The 20985-nt window shown below is 35.1% G+C and overlaps 3 protein-coding genes and 1 long non-coding RNA gene across 4 annotated transcripts; 2 read left to right on the forward strand and 2 right to left on the reverse strand.

Annotated features, from left to right (window-relative positions):
- Positions 1–2099: 2099 nt before the first annotated feature.
- Positions 2100–3303, reverse strand: LOC114541071. The gene is made up of 3 exons (XR_003689188.1): positions 3214–3303; positions 3033–3121; positions 2100–2252 (listed from the first exon to the last, which is right to left on the reverse strand). It is a non-coding gene; the product is annotated as an uncharacterized LOC114541071 (long non-coding RNA).
- Positions 3304–4342: 1039 nt separating this feature from the next.
- Positions 4343–7301, reverse strand: LOC114541068. Its single transcript, XM_028561056.1, has 3 exons — positions 6785–7301; positions 6157–6225; positions 4343–5798 (listed from the first exon to the last, which is right to left on the reverse strand). Exons 1-3 carry the CDS (start codon positions 7214–7216, stop codon positions 5238–5240), a joined length of 1062 nt encoding a protein of 353 aa, XP_028416857.1. The 5' UTR covers positions 7217–7301; the 3' UTR covers positions 4343–5237.
- A 304-nt stretch (positions 7302–7605) lies between these two features.
- Positions 7606–9856, forward strand: LOC114541067. The gene is made up of 5 exons (XM_028561055.1): positions 7606–7813; positions 8182–8312; positions 8720–9181; positions 9440–9668; positions 9774–9856. The coding sequence occupies exons 1-5, from the start codon at positions 7741–7743 to the stop codon at positions 9854–9856; spliced, it is 978 nt and encodes a 325-aa protein (XP_028416856.1). The 5' UTR covers positions 7606–7740.
- Positions 9857–9874: 18 nt separating this feature from the next.
- On the forward strand, positions 9875–11046 carry LOC114541069. Its single transcript, XM_028561057.1, has 4 exons — positions 9875–9981; positions 10131–10287; positions 10475–10569; positions 10710–11046. The coding sequence occupies exons 1-4, from the start codon at positions 9916–9918 to the stop codon at positions 11019–11021; spliced, it is 630 nt and encodes a 209-aa protein (XP_028416858.1). The 5' UTR covers positions 9875–9915; the 3' UTR covers positions 11022–11046.
- The last annotated feature ends 9939 nt before the right edge of the window (positions 11047–20985 follow it).

A 20985-nucleotide genomic window follows, 5' to 3' on the forward strand; every position in this document is an offset into this window, starting at 1 on the left:
ATACCCAATGCAATGCAACCATGCTTTTGATCCATGCATGAATAGAAGGCACAGGATTCTTTGGAAGGGCATTTCGCACGTTCACTGCCAGGTTTGTGGTCATGTGTGCACCAAACAACTCTAGCCTAGGCACAGTCAAACTTCACTTGGCTAGTCTGCTCTTAGCTGTCACCAGTCGTTGCATCGGCCCTAATGGTTGTCTGACAACGGCATATACCGCAGCCCCCACACCCTGGGTGGATGCGTCTTCAAATGTGCGCAATTCAAACTGTGTAACTTCTTCTTGGTGATTACAATGAAGATAAGAAGTGAGTAAAAGTGGTGTGTGTTTAAAAGAGAATCATAAAGAATCAAATCTGCGTGAGAGTGTATTCGTAAAAGGTAAAATGGTAAAATTAAACTATGTGTCTTACCAAAGCTGTTGTTGACCTTGCATAAACCAACGCTGTGAGCCATCTCAGAGTTGATATGAAACCGAGTGTAAAAATTGCTTGGAATTGCTTAAGAGCAGAGCTTGTGTTCGAGCTTGTGTTCGTTCAAGAGGCTTGATCGAAAAGGGGCTGAAATTACATGTGTGTGCATAAAATGTGTTAGTATGTTACGTCACTGAGGTCAGGTGTCAAAGTCTGTATTGGGGATAGTGGGGGTTTACGTGTCAATTATGGTTGTGTGTGGACATCCGAGATTTAAGTGTGTTTTGGTCGTGGGTTGTACTTCTTGTAGTATGGTCGTTTTATCACCGTAGTCACGAATTAATACAAGTATGGTCGAAGTGTTTTGGACTTTTGACGAGGAATTACAAAATTTCAGTGCAATATCGTCATCTGTGGGTAGTAAACTACCCTGGGTCCTAAAAACTTCGGTGGGTCAATGTTCGGCGATGCATCAACCGTGAGGGTTTCAATCGTGATTAGGGTTATCAATTTGAGGTAGTCAAGGTTTTTAAGGTTTGTATGTATTTAGAAGTTTTATAATAAGCTTGTAAAACGTGCATGTAATTGTGAGTGCAAGGCTGCAGGCATATAGAAATCATTTGTTAGTTGGTGTTTGAATTATCAACGGTAATTCGAAGTCGATGTGGACGTTGTCATGCATTTAAATTACTGTATATATACAACATATGGATTGTACATTATATTACATAATGACTGTTGGACCTGACTATGTTTCCAGTGACCATGTCCATGGTTTGATTTGAAGTGTATTTGATTCGTGCGGTTGAACAATTAAGTTTTGTTCGTGTATCTGGTCACATTTATGGCCTAATTCTGCTAAGGACAAGTATTTTCTTATTATGTCAGCAGGATGCCCAGGATGCCAGATTTAGGTGACTGGTTAAGGTCATGGAGTTTTGTTGTTTTCACAGGAGAGTGCCACAAGGTTTGCTTGTCATGTGTTGGTTCTTGCATGTTCTCACTTGTAACCCAGTGTGTCACAGTAAGTTCTTTGGTTTGTTATATCCACTCTGGTGTTTTCAAGGTGGTATTCAGACACAATGTAAATTGGGAGTGGTTAAACCCAGCTAACACAATTACGTTGCGGCAACGTTGTTTGAACGTTTCGCAAACGTCCTGACAACGTTGGAGTTTTAAGTTGTGGTAACGTTTTTTTGTGGACTCCTAAAAACGTAGTGTCAACGTTGCGAATAACGTTGCGTTATACGTTTCAACAACGTCGCGTCGACGTCCCGGGAAGAACGTGCAAATAACGTGCGAAGACTAACGTTAGGAATTCACGTTCCTACAACGTTGTGATTGGGGCTTTTTATAACGTTGTATCAACGACGTTGTGCGGCAACGTTGAATCTGCAACGAGCAGAAAACGTTAGAACGTTATTCTGAAGACTACAAAAACGCAATATAAACGTTAGGAAGTACTAATTCCTCTTGTGTATGTCGTATTAATTCAAAATATAAGAAGATCGCGTATTTCCTAATCGTTTTTTATTAATTTTTCCCAATAATTATTGTAGCAAATATTAAGTAAATATAATAAATATTAGCAAATAATTTTGTATCTAAAATAAATACCTAAATATACATATTAGTAAGTAAATTTATATCTAAAATATGAAATAATTTTATATCTAAAACGCCAGATCACAAGAGTGGAAATCGAGAGATCCCTAAACGGTCGCTTGGCTTTCCTTCCTTTCAAGCTTTACGCCAAAGTTTGTTTGTTCCAATCTTTGTTAGAATGCGCCGTACGCTTACAGCACACGTATGCCCGCATACGGCAACCAAGAAATTAAACTACAAAAGAAATATGAAAATATTAAAAAAAAAATTCAAAACATTGTTTTAACGTCAAGTGTTGAAGACTGCGGGTCTAATGTGATATTATAAATAATCAATATTTTGGGTATAGCAATCCATTTTAACCTGGCCTTGGTACTAGCCATATCATCTGCATTTGCTTGCTATATTTCTTTGTTTTTATTGCTTTTGTTTTAAATCACAATTCCAGTGTGCCAAACATGCATAGTTTTGCCCTGCCACAGTCTGTTCATTCTATTAAACTGCCCAGTTTATACAAGTATCAGGGTTTATGTGAGATTGTAATTGTGAACATTTCGAACAAATATTTTTGGCCTGACTTCGAGAATAAGCAATAGTTAAAAGTGACCCATTTTTTTAGAAAATTTTTGTATGTGAAAGACTTTCGGTGGCCATCTTCGAAAAACAACACCCTTTGCTTTTCAGGTAATAGCCTAAGGCCTTAATTATTCCCAAATACATGTATGTTAATACTTCAATACATATCTATATTTTTTATAATAAGCTATAAAAGCAACTGCTAGTTTATATTTTTCTTTTAAGAAATAAACCAAGCTGATTAAGACTTGTTTAGCACAAACCAACAAAGAAATTGTTTGAGCAGACATATATTATTTCCTTTGATGACTCAGGTAGCTAGGCGATCATCAATGGACTTTAGACTGCATGCCATTATAAAAGTGACATGATAGAGCGATTATCGTAGTACATAATATCAATACCATTCTAAATAACAACTTTTATATCTATACTTACAACAAAGTCGCTGTATTGATCTGAAGTAGGTATAGGTATCGAGCGCGGCAGACCAACAGGCAACAGACACAGAGTGTAGTCAATAGACGCTGTAAATAATGAAGAATAATACTATAAACAAACGCTGCCACAGCCCTGATTACACAATTAAACGAAACATATACGCAGTATTTATACTTACATTAAACGCGTTGATGTTTGCAAACGATGTGGATAAACGAAAATATCGACGCACAAATAAAACACAAAGCCAGAAATTTCCACACCAGATTAGGGATAGTTCGGGCGAAGTGAACCACGAAATAAACATAATATGCTCCGACACAGCATTAGCTCAACCAATCAGCACGCAGCGTTTCCGATAAACTCGTTCTGATTGGTCATCGTCATTGGTGCGGAACCCGCGCTTAGGCGTAATGCCAAGCGCCCTTGTCAGAAACCTTCCTTTGTAGCGCTCCAGCCAGAATTACTTCGGAATTCAGTTGAAAGCAATAATTAAAATGGGGCATGTTCAGTTTGTTCGAATGTCACTAGACCACGCTGTAACGTCGCTGTAACGTCGCTATAACCTTGAAATATAACGTTGCCTGGAGGCTAGGCTCTTACGTTCAAAATAACGTCGAACAGACCTTGTTAAATCATTTCACGTCGCACAATTAAATAATTGGCATCAGTCGGGCATTCAAAAAACAAAAATTAAACAATGTGTTATATGATCCTATACACAGCAAAAAATCATTTTCTTAAGAAAATATAATTTTCTTATTTTGAGAATTAATTTCTTAAAACAAGAAAACGTTTTCTTAAAACAAGAAAACCGTTTCTTAATTTAAGAAATCAACGAATTATAAGAAATGTTTTCTTAATTTTTCTTAAAACAAGAAAATCTCTGAATTTGAGATATTTCGAGAAAAACCTCTCTTAATTGGGTTTTTACAGTCAGTAAAGTTATATAACATGAATTTTTTGTAATATCCTATAAAACTTTATCAAATTAACAAAGTAATTAAGATATAAGAAAAATTTTCTTAAAATTGGGCATTTTATTTTTCGAATTTTCTTAAAATAAGAAATTATACAACAATAGCCATATACTAAAATAAGAAATATTTTCTTAAACAAGAAAGTGCTAGAACATGATCAGAATTTTTTTCAAATAAGAAACAATATTTGGAACAATAGCCATATGTCAATTTCCTAAAATATGAAAGGGTGTCTTAAATAAGAAACTGCCAGGATATTATAGGAAAATTTTCTTACAACAAGAATTTAATTTTCCAATTTTCTTAAGATAAGAAATAATAGCCATTCTTAGAATAAGAAACCCATTACCCAATAATATAGGTGCTATAATTGGGCTGGTATAATTGTCAAGGTAAATACAATCTTTTGAGTTTGGACACAAGGGGTATATACCAATATTATCAAATCATGTGAAACTTGTCTCCTGGTAAGATCTTAGTACATAATGGTACTGTTCTTAATTTGCATGCCAACAACCGTCCAGTCATGCAGTCTAATATTTAAGTGGGTTGTCGCCTTTTAAATGCTGTTCCATCAAATCAAGTATGTCATATTTGACTGGCACATACATTTCTCCATCATTGTCTTCATGCTTGTGAAGAACATTAAAGTCCACTAAGCTTTCATACGCACAAACCTTTGTTTCAACTTCTTCAGCGGTCTTCACATGGTAGGCCTGGAATTTCTCACTAAAACAAAGTGTGTCCAATGCCGTGAATTCAAAGTAGATAAAGTCACTTATTATCCAGATGACAGATATGGTTCCAAAGTTTGGTCTAACCAAATCTTCATTGACACTGCAGATAAAAATACCACCACTTTTAAACTTTGTCCCATAGCAAGACACCCAAGTAGTCTTGTAAACATTCTGAAGTTGAATGCAAGGTAGTAAGCCAGAAACATCTAACTTTTGACGCAAATTTCTTTTTTGCTGTCCACTAGCCAAGGTCAATGATCCAAAGATTTTTTCAGAAGTCAACAGTGGGTGTGATTGTGGAGATTCATTGAAATCAGCAAAATTTCCACATTCTTTGAACTGACAGCGCTCAGCTAAAGACTTCGAGAGGTTCTTAAAGTTCTGTTTACGAGCTATATCCTTGAAGTAGTTATGTGCAGACTCAAAGGCAAAACATGAATGGCGAATTAGGGGTCCAAGTTCCTTTATCATTGTTGGGATGTGTATCATGTAGTGTTGTTTGGGGATAATGTTAACGTCAGGAAACTGTTCTTATTACATACTTCCACAGCATCATGGTAAATTATTATTTGAAGTGCATCCGGATGTTCAGTGAAAAAGTGATCAGATTTAAATACTTTCCCGTCACAAATATCATAGAAGATGTCCTCCGCACATTGATTAGGTTTCCGAATAACAACTTTTGCTATCTTTTTGTTTGATAACAATTGGCAAAGGCTCTCAATTAGTGGTATATACTGGAAAGTCTCTTCCTTTTCAATAAGCAATCTTTTATTCTTGGAATTCTTTCTTGAGATTTTTTTCCCCAAAACAATCTCTTTAGTATCAACATAGTTTAGGTGTTTCTTTATATATGATGCTTGTAAATAATTTGTTCCCAAAGATGAGAAAGGGCTTGGAATTTTACCAAACAAGTCAGTAATAGTTTGTGCAAAATCATGTCCGGGTTCATGAGATTCCCAGGCTTGAATAATATTTTTCTTTACAAGCTCCAAGGCACTATTCATTATTGTGGATGTACTCTCAATAATGTTATCAAGAGCCACCTAAAGTGAAGGTTTGTTTGTGTTAAACTATGAAAATAATGGCTTAATATATACTATCTGTGGGAATGCATTCCATGGAAATAAATCAAATTCAATAATTTATAGCAAGTGAATAAATCGAATCCCTATTAAAATGCACGACTCTCCTCTTGACAAATAAATAATTTAGTGTTAGACAAAGTAAAAAATAAATGGAAGAATTCAATGCTGCTATATTTTATTTATTTTTACTCTGCGTAACATCTGACCATTTTACTTGTGAGGGATGGAGCCTCCAATTTGTGAGTTAAGTTGCCAGGCATTTAGAAAAAATGCAACTAAATGAGCTAAACCCACTAACACAAACAAGTTTCCTAACCTGTGTAATACGGTTTCTTTCCTTCACCTTTAACACAAAAAGAGCTTCATTTTGACGAAAATCTAAGTTCTAAATAAAAGAGAAAAATATGTGAGAAAGTTCACAAATCGATCACCATCAAGATGATTTATAGTAAATATTATGTTAACTTACTGACTGTACCTGCTACTCAACCACTGATAAGATAAATGGCCTGTCATTAGACAGAGTATTAAAGTACTAAGAGGGAGCACATCTGGGTGCATAAATTGTCACTTAATAGGAAAATATTTATCATTAGCTTTCTATAGGGGTAGATGTGGGGCTGGTTGTTCAAAAACATTTAATCATGTCTACATTCCTAATAAGGCAATGAGCTGAAAGCCTGAAATAAATCCAAATAATACACTTTTAATTTCTAATTAAAAGTATATAAATTATATAGCATTATTAAAGTGATTTTGTAATAGCACAAGACAAGTTACACATTTGAGGTAAACGACTAAATTTTTAATGCAAACATGTTTTGGCTTACACTAAGCCATCCATCATAAGTGCAAACTGAGCTAAGCATATTTACAGCAGGATATGTGATACATCATACATATGATAGAAATATTAGGTTACAAAGTGATGCTATTAAACTAACCTCAGCAAGGGGATTTCCACACTCATTTTCATTTTCACTGTCCTCACTGTAATCCAGCAAAGAATCAGTACTTCCAGTGTCAGAAGAAACTCCTTCGTTATCATTCATATTGAAGTTTTCATCATCACTATTGCTATGCACTGGTTCAGTCCGAGAAATGGATTGACATAGGCTTCCATTTAGACTTTGACACACCGTTGCTTCATTTAAGGCATCGTATTCCTGACTATGATTTCTCACAACATGCTTATAAAACGAATGGTACCTTCTATATGTCGCAGGACAACCATTTACATGGCATCTGACAAAAAAATTTGGACTATTACTGTGTACTGTGTAGTAGTGGCCCATCAATGCTCTGAATGTAAGAGCGACGAATGCAGTACAAATAAAGCATTTCCAAGTCGTTAGTGACTGGATTTCCGCATCCATTCCTGATTCCTTGCCAAGCGGCCACTTTAATTTACTATAAAACCCTTCTGAACGTCTATATTTTACTCGTGCCTTCGCGAACCTGAATGATATTACATTAAAAGTATGTAATGTTTTGAAAATATTTGATATTCATTATTCGAGTGCTTCCATTTAGGAGATAAGATTTCGAAATTTAAGATAAATTTTCTAAATTTTTTATCAGATTTCCTATGACGGGTATTTAATATTCTCTAAATTTTACGCGCGATTTTTTTAGAAACATATATAAAATATAAGATATATAAAATATCTCGAAATATATATTCTTTCGGTATTCTTAGAATGCCCTTAGAATTTCAAAACAAGTGGAAGCGCTAATTTTTGACCAGCACTATTTTTCAAAAAAGGAAGCGAACGGAATTGTGGGAAGAATTGCCAACATCTGCATATCGCACGCTTTCAATTGTGTTGTGATCATTGTCCCGGGGGATTTGAATTTTCGTTTTGTGAAGTTTATTTTAATCTCTGAGAACGAAGAAATCATGAATATTGAAGGCAAGTCGCTCTTCAATAGAATTAAAGATGCGTCTAAAGAAATCGGCGATATTTTAGAAGGTAAACTGGTTCAAATATTCATCAATAGTTAGTTGAATGATTGGGTGCTTGTCTGCTCGAGCACGTGTAAAGTGATTCAATCCAAAGATATAGGCAAAAATTAGCGACTAAAATCTGTTCGTATATTTTGAAAGCGGTTACAGTATGTTAACCTGTTTTATTTACTAGCTTTATTTTACATACATAGATCATAGATGCGCTTTTAAAAAGCCAACCGTATCTGGGGCAAGGTTTTCTGAGTTGGAAGATAAATGCCAACTAAACATAGCCTTTACTAGCTTACTTTATATCAGATCCTTGAAATTCAAATCGTTATTGAGTTTTAGGCTCTGTTTTTCTTTAAAATGTGTATTACTGTTTTACTGTAGCGAACGAAATAGTAGAAACAGAGGACATTCAGCAGCTGTGTTATGAAGCCCTTTCTGAAATTTTCCCTGGTGGAGGGCGGAAATTGCTACAACGATCGAAAGTATGGAAAATCATACAGGCATCCTTAAATGTGAGTTACTAAATTACTATAATTTTTGTTGAATTGTGTGGCCATTTTATTGATTTTAAAGAAATTTCCAAGGTAGTTCAAAGGGGTATTGTTTCAAAATCACTGTTTGGTGATATACATAAGAGCATAGACTTGAGGACTTGGTCTAGTATTTTGGCTATTCTCTTCAAAATCAAATATAACTGCAACATTTCAATCATTGAAATAAATTATAAGGAATAATGAAAGATATAGGGTAACATGATTGTTATTTAAAGCAAAATGTTGTATTAAGTATTAAGTTGCAAATAACATCACCCAAAGAGATTAAAATAATCTATTAAATTTGCTTGAGAGTAAAGAATGGTGCATGCATTTGCACTAAGGTGCAACCAACTCTAAAAAATGCTGGTTTTGTTTCATTTAAGGATGACAACAGTTCTATTTCCTCAAAGCCGAGCACATCAACTATCCGTACTTCTTCGCCAGCACCATCATCATGTGAAGACTCAAGTTTTTTTATTGATGATGTTGAATGTTCACCAATTACCAAGCTCAAATCTACATCACCTGGCAATAATAACTTAACTGCTGGTGACACAACTGATCTTTTACCTGCCCCTAAAGATATTCAGAGTCATATAAAACCATTGGTGGTAAATGCCCCTACTTATACGTTTTATTCGGATCTCCATATTCAAGCTGCAGTTCGTGAAGGGAAGATGGATAAAAAGATACGAGAGAGGTTGATACGTGGTACCATTAATAACATGGTATCAGCTTCTTCAGTTCCACCGTTTAACAGATTCCCCACTTCAATAGAAATTTCAGAGATGGCTAAATCTTTGATTATAGCCTACCCATGCCTCAAAGATGAGGAGACTGGTCATGTAAGTAACTAATGTGCAGTAACTACATGATATAATTCCTATTATGCATGCCTAGAACACATTGATCTTTTGCCTAATACATCATGGATGTCTGTCCAAACATCACAGCACTATTTGGTAGTGTCCTTGCCCAATAGTTTTTCCCTATTCTTGTATAAACACCTCAAAGGTTGAACTAACAATGTTAAAGGTTTGTAATTTATTTATGTTAATAAGGTTAAGTTACTTAATGTTGTAATTATTGTTTTATTTTCACAGTGTATGGTACTAAAAGCACTAAAGAGGAGGCTTAGCAACACCAAGCCTGTGATGAAGCCACAAGGACATTGTCCTAATAAAAGAAAATATTCAAATGGTGAAATTAACCAAGGAGTCGAAGCTGAGACAAAGAAGAAAAAGACTGGTCCACAAAAAAATCAGGGTGATGATCTCGAGATCTTGAAAACTACAACTGATAGCTGTGAGAATGAGGTCATTTGTGAGAAAAGTAAGAACCTTGCTACCGGTACCTGTACTATGCTCTACCATACATGTTAGCTGCTAGTCCAGTGTGTACCGGTATATAGTTTTTCTTCTTATTGTACTTGAATAGGTGACCCTACCGATGGCAAAGAAGTTATGAAGCGACACTATGCTGCTTTGATGAAAGAAGTTGAAAAAAAAAGCCAAATGTAGCTGTTGTGAATTCCTATTTGAACAAAGAGTATAGTGCAAGGCGGAGTTGGCTGCAAGCTATGTCTGCTGGCGAAAGGGTTGAAAAACTGATGGATGTATATCCTTGTTTTAAAGACCATATTGAGGTATATGATTTGTACAGCTATAAAGTTAGTAAGAATGATGGCTTCAAAATGTTTCTAGTTCAAGCTTAAGTTCTTCAAGTATGTTTTGTAGATACCTCATGAGAAAGGTTTAGTTATTGTCATAAGTTTAATGAAGTTATTTCTTACAGATAATCGAAGAAGCCAGACGAGTCTTGGGTGTCGAGAGTTCTGGAGATAGAGAGGAATTTAAAAACCAGTGTATCGGATTGTTAGCTGATGAAATTGAGCCCATAATATACTATGGCATAAATAAAGGAATAAGCCCACCAAAAAGTCCAAAGACAAGTAAGTTTATTTTAGCGATTTAGTTTAATTTTTTCCTGCTCTGTTTTCCTTTACTCTGTCTAACATCAAGTAACTTTACTCACCAAGGCAGTGCCTTATTTGTAACTTCAATAAGAGTGAGAATACAAGTCACAACTTATTCAGTACTTTTACATGGAAAGATATTAAATTGATTTTCTTGTTATAGATTCCAAGATTCTGCATGTTTTGCAAAATTTACCTTATATATTCAGCGCAAAGAAGCAGCCCAAGAAAGTGTTGGACCTAGTATACAAACTAAAGGTTTGTTCTTTTTTTGAAAAAAAAATCATCTCTGTATGGTTGACCTACCTAATACACCTACTTTTAAAATACGCTTTTATTTATAGGTTTTATTTTGTACTGTATCTATATAATATCTTTGAATGCCATTTCTTTCAAAGGACCATGAAGACCGTGAGGCCTGGTGCTCAAAACGTTCCGGTAATGTCCCTGTCCTCCTGATCGAAAGAACTAGGTGCTACCTTATTATTGGAAAGAAGATGGTTGCGGAGTTGGACGAGGAAAAGCTGAATGAAGGAGTGCTTGCTTTGTTGGCAAGTTTTTATCTGCTTGACTTTGATTATCCCCGCTTTCATGAAATGGGTTTGACCTTTCTTCACCAATATATATTTAAGGACATGATTGTTCCAACAGATATTAAGCCCTCCTTTGAGTTAGTACTAACTGATTATAAGAATTTCAAGTCGAACTAGAACTTCACAATGAACTGCTTCTGATAATACCTATTTTTAAACATATTCTTTAATAATGTAACCATGCAGTCTGTATGCTTATGTTAAATATAGAATTATATATGTAAAGCATTGGGAGTCCTTTGTTTATGAAGAGAATGTTAATGCATGATTGCTTGCATTTTATAAATAATAAATCCACAGTTGATCATACTTATTTTAAGAAAATTGATATGCATGATGAAAAAAGAATCATAGAAATCCAAGAAAAAATTTCTTGTTTTTTCCTCAAAGTGAGAAAAAATTTTAAGAAAAAGTTTCTCAAAAAAAATTTTCTTGGGAGATCTTAAGAAAAAATTTCTTCCCAAGTATTTCTTAAGAACATTTTTCTAGATTTAAGAAAAAAATTCTAAAGAAAAAATATCTTAAGAAATTTCATTAGAAAATATTTCTTACCATTCTCCCAAGACTTTTTTTCTCAAAATAAGAAAAAAAATCTTAATATAAGTTTTTTTTTCTTAAATTAAGAAATTGATTTTTTGCTGTGTACTAAACACAGCGTTCGCGTACGTCTGTCTGATTATACTCGATCATGCCGATCGATACATTTAAGACGAATTTTATTTTAATATAGCAGTTGAGTTAGGCGATATGATGTACGTATCTAAACGTGCGTTGCTTTATGTAGAGTTAGGCAAACGTTTTTGGGATGTTTCTGCGCCACGTTCATTTTGTTGGAGGCGAATGTTGTTTCAACGTTATAAAGTAACGTTGCTAAGATGTGGTTAGAATGTTAGCCTGTAACGTTGTCTATGCGTAAAATATAACGTTGCGCAAACGTTGTTAGAATGTTTCTGCACCACGTTCATTTCGCTAGTGGGGAACGTACTTTTAAAGTAATAACGTAACGTTGGGCAGACGTTTTCAGAAGGTAATGCCGTAGCGTTAAACCAAAGTTAATCTATAACGTTGCCTAGACGTGGTATAAATGTCCGTTTAGTACCTCATAATAAAAGGTTGCGTTAACGTTAAAACATAACGTCGTACCAACGTCAGTTGAATGTCGTAATGCACACTGCTAACTGCAACGTTGGTACAACGTTTGCTCCACGAACATATTTTCTACTGAAAATGAAAAACGTTGTATGTACGTCGTAGTAAAGTAAAGTCCGACCTAACGTTGCCACAACCTTCGACCAACGTTGTGTTTACGTTGTGTGTTAGCTGGGAAATTTATTATCTCTGTGTTCAGGGTGGTGTGGAGGTTTTTGGCTGGTTTTGGTTAAGTTTGGGGTTGATGGAAGACTTGGGTGATTTGGGTTATGGGATGTTGTTATGTTTGGTTAGTGTTGTTTCTGGTATTAAGTTTGGCTGTGATAAGCGTGTCTCTCAGGTTAGTATTGCATTGGTAGGCTACAATTGGAGCTTCTTGCCATAGACTCCTCAGTGTGGGGTCATTCTCCAATAGTTTCCAGTGTTTACGTAGGATGTTTGTAATGTATTTTGTGTTTTGTGTTGTATGGAATTGAGAAAATTGGGCGGCTTGTGTTCTTTTGGTTTTGTTTCCTATTGAGTAGGTCTGTTTGAGTGTACTGTAGGGCTTTGTTGAAGTTAGCGGTGATGGTGTCATGGTGATATCCGCAATGGATCAGTGCAATCAGGAGGTGGTTTAGTCGTTGTTTTAATTTGTTGTTGTCTGTAATAATGCGTCTGTATCGTAGTGCCTGACTTTAGATGACTGTATTCTTGCATGTGGTGGGGTGAAATGAGCTTTTGTGTAGTAGGAGGGTTTTGTCAGTTGGTTTAATGTACAGGTCTGATTCCAGTTTGTTGTTTTTGTTTTTGTAGATAGTTGTGTCAAGGAAGTTGACAGATTTCTCAGAGAAGGAAAAGTCAAATTTGATGGTAGGATGGAAATTGTTTATGTATTTAAGAAATTTTTACAGTTTGTCAGTGCTACGTGTCCAAATTGCAAATATGTCATCTATAAATCTTATCCATTCAATAGGTATATGATTTTCAGGAGCTTGTTGGAGGACCTCCTGCTCCAGTGCTGCCATGAATATGTTTGCATAGGTAGGTGCCATTGCTGATCCCATAGCAGTGCTGTGAATTTGTAAAAATCGTTCGTTGTTAAAAGCAAAGGCGTTCTTCTTAAGTACAAGGGATGGGATGTCATGAACTAGTTTCTACATTTCAGTGGTAATTGTGTTGATTTCTTTCAACATATCTATACAGGCTTGGATGCCTTGATCATTAGGTATGTTGGTACAGAGACTTCTGACGTCAATAGTAATAAGTATGAACTTGTCTGGTAGTGTTTTATTCTGAGCAAATATCCAGCATAGAAAGTCTGTAGTGTCCTGGACATATGATGGTATGTGTTGTAGAAGTGGTTTGAGTAGATGGTCAGCATATTGAGAAAGCTTGACTGCTGGTCCACCACAAGCGGAGATAATAGGTCGACCTGGGATGTTAGGTTTGTGTATTTTGGGTAAAAGGTATAGTTGTGATGTCCTGGCTTGAGTGTCAGTTGTGAGATATTTAAATGTTGTTTTGTCAATGGCCTTAAATTTGTGAAGTTTGTGTGCTAGGGTTTTTGTTTCAGTTAAAATTTCAGGGGGTTTCTAATTATAAAGTTGTCTATAGGCCTCAGTAAGATAATCTGCCATTGGCCATATCACAATGGCTCCTCTTTTGTCTGCTGGTTTGATTATTATATCTTCATCCTTTTTCATATCATGCATGGTTTTGAGGCTTTGTGAAGATATATTGGTTTTTGTAGTTTGTTTTTCAGGGCAAAATTTTAATTATTTCACCTCCAGACTTGTTACTTGGTAAAATCATTCAGACAGACATAAGGAAGCTTTACTGCTGCTTTAAGACCTGTAGCTTTTAATGCAGTGCCAAACTGGAAGAAATTATGCCTGTCAATATACAATTAATTACCATATACAATGGGTCAGTTTTTACAGGGCAAAATTTCAACTACTTCATCTAAACACTTGTTTCTTGGTAAAATCATTCAGATGGAGATAAGGAAGCTTTCAGACTTGCAGCTTTTAAAGCAGTGGAAAAATAGAAAAAATTATGCCTGTCAATATACATGTAATTACCATAAACAATGGGTCAGTTTTTACAGGGCAAAATTTTAACTATTTCATCTCCAGACTTGTTACTTAATAAAATCATTCAGACAGACATAAAGATAGCTTTACTAATGCTTTAAGACCTGTAGCTTTTAAAGCAGTGCCAAACTGGAAGAAATTATGCCTGTCAATATACGATTAATTACCATATACAATGGGTCAGTTTTTACGGGGCAAAATTTTAACTACTTCATCTCCAGATTTGTTACTTGGCAAAATCATTCATGCAGACATAAGGAATCTTTCAGACTTGCAGCTTTTAAAGCAGTGCAAAAATGGGAAAAATTATGCCTGTCAATATATGTGTAATTACCATATACACTAAGTCAGTTTTGACAGGGCAAATTTTTATATACTTGATCTCTAGACTTGTTACTTGGTAAAATCATTTCGACAGAGAGAAGTAAGCTTTACTGATGCTTTCAGACTTGCAGTTCTTAAAGCAATGCCATAGTGGAAGAAATTACGCCTGTCAATGTATGGTTGATTACCATATACAATGGGTCAGTTTTGAAAGGGCAGAATTTGAAATACTTAATCCAAAATGGAAGAAATTATGCCTGTCAATGTATGCGGGGTTAAATTACCATGTACAACGGGTCAGTTTGAAACGGCCAAATTTGAAATACTTGTTCTCCAGACTTGTTACCTGGCAAATCATTCAGACCGACATAGGAAAGCTTCATTGATGCTTTCAGACTTGCAGTTTTTAAAGCAATGCCAAAATGGAAGAAATTATGCCTCTCAATATACGGTTAATTACCATATACAATTGGTCAGTTTTGAAAGGGCAAAATTTGAAATACTTGTTCTCCACAGAATTGTTACTTGACAAAATAATTCAGACAGACATACGAAAGCTTGACTGATGCTTACTGATGCTTTAATTTTGAAAGAAAACGAAGTGGAGTTTTAGAACGCGCTGCTGTCAAAGGTGCACCATTGGAATTCATTGTATGGCCGAGATTTTAGAACAAAAACTTTAGACAGACAATTTTGTATTAGTCTTTTTATGCTATATAGTACGTTTGAAGAGCATATTTTTACATCCTCTGGTAGCTTTTTCCCATGTCTTTCTTTTCGTTACAGTTTCATTCAGTAGTAATCCTTATTTTCACTGTTAACATTATTTGACAGTAGGACGGTAATAAAATTTTGAAACCGCGCCGATCTTGGATTATGCGTCCTCCTTCGGCAAATTTCGGCCGTTTTTAGGCACATCCTGAAATAATTTTTGCACAAATGTGGAAGGGCATCGCTATTCGATTAGCCGTATAAATTGTGTCGAACTTCTAGAAACATCTGTTTCAATTTTGATATTTTGAAAACAATGATATATCAAATTATCCTACTTTGACATATTTTTGTTCGTTTTATTATATGCCTTAAATCGAACCAGTAACACCAATATTTAGTACAAATCTGTCCAAATGTTAGGCGTACAAAACCGCTATGATCTCACTGTTTGAACAATCGCTCTATACGTAAAAAATGTTGACTTTAATTTCATGCATTTCAGGGCTAATTGGTGCAAAACAAGACTTTTACTCTATCTCTCTGCCAGGGATAAAATTTTAACTACTTCATCTCCAGACTTGTTACTTGGTAAAATCATTCATACAGACATAAGGAAGTTTTACTGATGCTTTAAGACCTGTAGCTTTTAAAGCAGTGCAAACTGGAAGAAATTATGCCTGTCAATGTACGATTAATTACCATATACAATGGATCAGTTTTTAAGCTACAGTTCAAAATTTTAACTATTTATCTCCAGACTTGTTACTTAATAAAATTATTCAGACAGACATAAGGAAGGTTTACTGATGCTGTAAGAACTGTAGCTTTTAAAGCAGTGCCAAACTGGAAGAAATTATGCCTGTCAATATACGATTAATTACCATATACAATGGGTCAGTTTTTACAGGGCAAATTTCAACTACTTCATCTAAAGACTTGTTTCTTGGTAAAGTCATTCAGATGGAGATAAGGAAGCTTTACTGATGCTTTCAGACTTGCAGTTTTTAAAGCAGTGCAAAAATAGAAAAAATTATGCCTGTCAATATACGTGTAATTACCATAGACACTAGGTCAGGTTTGACAAGGCAAATTTTTATATACTTGATCTCTAGACTTGTTACTTGGTAAAATCATTAAAACAGATATAAGGAAGCTTTACTAATGCTCTCAGACTTGCAGCTTTTAAATCAGTGCCAAAATGGACGAAATTATGCCTGTCAATATATGGTTAATTACCATACACATTGAGTGAGTTTTGAAAAGAGCAAAATTTGCAATACTTGATATCCAGACTTGTTACTTAGTTAAAATCATTTAGACAGAGATAAGAAAGCTTTACTGATGCTTTCAGACTTGCAGTTTTTAAAGCAATGCCAAAATGGAAGAAATTATTACCATATACAACGGGTCAGTTTTGAAACAGCAAAATTTGAAATGATATAATTACAAAATTAGGATGCATATGCTGATATGCTTGATACAAGGCTAGCAGACAGTACCAAAAATGCAAGCTATTAACGATAGTTATGTATTCTGGTGATAACCCTCAAAACAATTTCCACATCTTACAATGCAACCTACAGCATAGTACATGTAGTGCAAACCTTTCAACCCCCTTGACTGAATAATAGTTAATAATTTTTCCAAACAGATCGACGAGGAAGATGTTGAAATGCAAGAATGTTATAATTGTTGCCAAGATATCCCTGTATATAGACTATGTGAACATCTTGCATCAAGTTCTAAAGAATTACAGTCTGCTGATAATGTTGTGAATGTATGTAATATGGCAATTTACAGTAAATGATTCACTAATTGTAATGGATAAAATTTATTTGATGTGATGGTAGTGTATCTGTATTAAGCATTAATCAGCATAAATCTGTAATGTCTCTTTGAATATTCTGTATGAGAAATAATTTTATAACCGTAATGAAAAACATTTTACCTTATCTGAATAGCTCATAACAGTGATGGTGAAAACAATGAGGAAGCTGGTGAAAAATTACCCAGCTGTTAATTTTTACAGTTTGATCAACTGACAGGTATAGTTTTGCAAATTTTCTCACGAATTAAGCCAAAATGCAGGACCTTTAACGTGTGTGGAAGTAAAATCTTGCAAATTTTAGCTTCACAAAAACAATGAGGAGATATCGTTCTGGTCGCATGATAGTCTCATCCATAATCAATGGTGGTCCTGGTTTCCCCTGTTTTGCTATTCCTGTGTAGATATATTTCGTAACAGGATCAGTAGAGGAAGCTGTTGAATTTGCAATTGCTGATGACGTCCCTGATTTCAAAGTGTGACAAGTACTTAACAAGGTATTTTTATTTTACATTGATCAAGTGTCACATGCGATTTTTCTATATGTAAAATTTTAAAAGTTTAAATTAATCTCAAGTAATTTTTTGTTGCGTATGTCAGTTATATTTTAGATTTTTTCGCATTTGTAACATGAAAAACTTTTGTATCTGGGAACTCAGAATAAGCCACTCAGAGAATTATATCTGTGTGGTTTCCGAAAGGGCTATCATATCGCAATAACTCGCCTAAACAAAAGTTGTCGCCTCGTTTTTCCACATCTTCTGTTTAGAGTTCTATATTATAGTTGTCAGGTTGTTTCGTACCCCAGGGTTTGTTTTAAAATTTGTGGTATCCAAATTATTAGCTATTCATTTTCAAAGATTTACTAAGATTACTGTTCTTGAACAATAATTGCATAAAACACGAATTAGATTTCATGTAATCTCAACGTGATTTTAAGTTTTGATTAGTACAAAACGACCAGGACCAGGTTTTGTCTACGAAATTAACGATCAGATGTTTTGTGCAAAACGACAAGGCTGAGTGCCAAAATCACCACAGTATGAACTGTATTATGATAGGAAAATTGTCTATCTTTGTGATGTTTCTGATACCACCATTCGTTTTTATGGCAGTATTTATGATACTAATATTGTATCTTCCATTGGCGTCAACAGATCGACCAAATTGAAAATTTTGATGTGTCACATACTTGAAATCTGATGGATATGGGACTATATCAAAATATTAATTACCCAATGTCCACACATATTTTCTCTTATATTTTTAGTTCTGTTGAGACTACAGGGATGTAATGCATGCCATTAGATTCCTTGTACACAGAAGAACCTTTTGTTATGCATGTCATAGCTATACAGTAAATATTTGGCTTTTCCATACTTGAAATCTGATGTATATAGGACTATATCAAAATATTACCCAATGTCCACACATATTTTCCGTAATATTTTTAGTTCTGTTGTGGCTACAGGGATGTAATGTATACCATTAGATTCCTTTTACACAGAAAAATCTTTTGGTATTCACTTCATAGCTATACAGTTAATATTTGGCTTTTTCATACTTGAAATCTGATGTATATAGGACTTTATCAAAATATTACCCAATATCCACACATAATTAAATTGAATTTTACTTACAATGATGCAGGACAAAAAGTTTGATCTTCCCTTGATAAAACCAGTAGATGTCCCCGATTTGGCGCACCTTGTCCTTTTGCAATCAACTTAAGTGTTAATGATTTTCCAGCATTTTTTTGTTTCGAGAAAAACATCGCAATACTCGCTTCATCTACAAAGAGTCCTGCCAAACTTACGGGGCGACGTAACGTTACCAGTATTAATAAACAGGTTGAAAACGCGATCTACTGTCCTTGGCGAAACAAACAAATCGACAGCAACTCTGGTTGAAAAAATAATAAAATAATTTATAAAATAATTTCTGCCACAAAATCCTTCATCTTATATCGTTTGAATACGGCTTAGGCATTTTACAACAAAAATATCCCAACTAAACAATAACCTTGAAGCAATTTTGCAGCGTTAAAACGCGTAATTAGATATGACATGTGAAATATGTTGTCACATGTCACAACTATTTGTATATATGTATATATTTTCGGACAACCTTTCGTAGACCCACAATATATATATATATATATATATATATATATATATATATATATATTAATATGATATAACAATTATTTATTCTAAATAAAGTAGCTCATAATTTCTATGAGCCCGCATTAATTGTAATGTATAAAAGACGGTGATTGACCTCCATTTTGTACAAATTATTTAGAATTTTATTTGGCAAGCTTTTAAGTTGAATAAAGCCTGATTTTATTTTGCTATAACAATTCTGGTTTCAACAATTTATTCAACAATTTATTCATTGTCCTGCCCGAAATTGTGTGTGTGATAACTGTGGCAAAAGGGGGCATTATGCAAAAGTTTGTAAGTCAAAAACATCTACGGTTGCTTCAATATTTTCACCTACACTTTGTTCAATTGTTGCTTCCTGCCCAGCTTCTTTGAAGCAAGCTTCGGTAATGGTCTCTGTTAGGGGAAAAACATTGACTGCGCTCGTTGATTCTGGCAGTTCGGACAGCTATATAAGTAAAAGTATGGCCGAACACCTTGACCTTCATATCATTCCATCAACCCAAGATGCCCTATGGCCCTTTGTTCCCTTAAGTCACATGTTCTTGGTTACTGTTATGTAGATATTAATCTGAATAAACATGTGTATTCGTCTGTTGTTTGGGGATACTTAAGGATCTTTGTAGTGACATAATCCTTGGTCAGGATTTTCAGAAAGAGCATAGAAGTGTTGTTATAGAATACGGTGGTCCTAAGCCAGAGCTAGTGATTCCAAAGTCTACCCCTGTTTGTGCTCTTTCTGCTCCATCGCCTGAAGAGCCATCTCTCTTTGCAAATCTTCGCCCAGATTGCGAACCGATTGCAAGTAAGTCGATACGCTTTAGTAAGGAAGACCAAGATTTCATAGAACAGGAAATTAATCAACTTCTCTCAGCGGGGATTATTGAAACCAGTAATTCACCTTGGAGAGCACCGGTTGTTGTCAGTAAAGACCCGTTGAATAGACACAAGAAGCGGCTCTGCATAGATTACTCACAAACCGTTAATCAGTATACTGAGCTTGATGCCTACCCTCTACCAAAAATTGATGACATGATAAACAACCTAACTGGCTATAAAGTTTTCTCAACTTTCGATCTTAAAAGTGCCTATCATCAGGTACCCATAAAGGAAGCTGATCAGAAATATACAGCATTCGAGGCTAATGGAAGACTCTATCACTTTCAACGAATACCGTTGGGTGTTACAAATGGTGTAGCGGTTTTCCAAAGGGCAATGGATAAGTTAGTCGACGAGGAAGGACTTAAAGATACATTTCCATATTCGGATAAAATAACGGTAGCTGTCAATAAATGAAATCATACCCTCAATGAAATGAAATCTGTTGAATCCAAGTCATCAATCAATCTACTCGGATATGGTATCGGACATGGTGTGATTACTCCTGATCCAGAAAGGCTGCGTCCCCTTCAAGAGTTTCCACCACCTGAGAATGCGCGAACGCTACAGAGAGTAGTTGGGATGTTTGCCTATTATCCAAAATGGATACCGAACTTTTCTGACAAGATCAAACCTCTAATGCAGGCTACAATATTTCCATTAGATGCAAATGCTCTAGCTGCATTTAACATTCTCAAGAAAGAACTCGAGAATGCAGCTCTTCACAATATAGATGAGAGCCTTCCATTTGTGGTCGAGTGCGATGCATCAGAAATGGCACTTTCTGCTACATTAAATCAGGCTGGCCGACCAGTGGCATTTATGACGAGGATGCTCCATGGCAGTGAATTACATTATCCTGCTGTAGAGAGGGAGGCAATGGCAGTTCGTAAATGGCAGACTACTACATTCATTCAGATCTTGGTACTTCGTTCCATTCTCGAGAACTT

The sequence above is a fragment of the Dendronephthya gigantea genome, unplaced genomic scaffold (genome assembly GCF_004324835.1).
Source record: "Dendronephthya gigantea isolate DGI-Jeju-01 unplaced genomic scaffold, DenGig_1.0 000264F, whole genome shotgun sequence".
Classification (NCBI taxonomy): Eukaryota; Metazoa; Cnidaria; class Anthozoa; order Malacalcyonacea; family Nephtheidae; genus Dendronephthya; species Dendronephthya gigantea.

Bases quoted from the DNA above. Each gene is read 5' to 3' on its own strand.
- LOC114541067 (XM_028561055.1), top strand. From the start codon at position 7,741: ATGAATATTGAAGGCAAGTCGCTCTTCAATAGAATTAAAGATGCGTCT. The intron at 7,814-8,181 runs GTAAACTGGTTC...GTTTTACTGTAG, and splicing joins AATCGGCGATATTTTAGAAG to CGAACGAAATAGTAGAAACA. The intron at 9,669-9,773 runs GTAAGAACCTTG...GTACTTGAATAG, and splicing joins TGAGGTCATTTGTGAGAAAA to GTGACCCTACCGATGGCAAA.
- LOC114541068 (XM_028561056.1), bottom strand. From the start codon at position 7,216: ATGGATGCGGAAATCCAGTCACTAACGACTTGGAAATGCTTTATTTGT. The intron at 6,226-6,784 runs GTTAGTTTAATA...TCTTTTATTTAG, and splicing joins GTGGAAATCCCCTTGCTGAG to AACTTAGATTTTCGTCAAAA. The intron at 5,799-6,156 runs GTTAGGAAACTT...CCTTCACTTTAG, and splicing joins AAAGAAACCGTATTACACAG to GTGGCTCTTGATAACATTAT.
- LOC114541069 (XM_028561057.1), top strand. From the start codon at position 9,916: ATGTCTGCTGGCGAAAGGGTTGAAAAACTGATGGATGTATATCCTTGT. The intron at 10,288-10,474 runs GTAAGTTTATTT...TTCTTGTTATAG, and splicing joins ACCAAAAAGTCCAAAGACAA to ATTCCAAGATTCTGCATGTT. The intron at 10,570-10,709 runs GTTTGTTCTTTT...TTTCTTTCAAAG, and splicing joins ACCTAGTATACAAACTAAAG to GACCATGAAGACCGTGAGGC.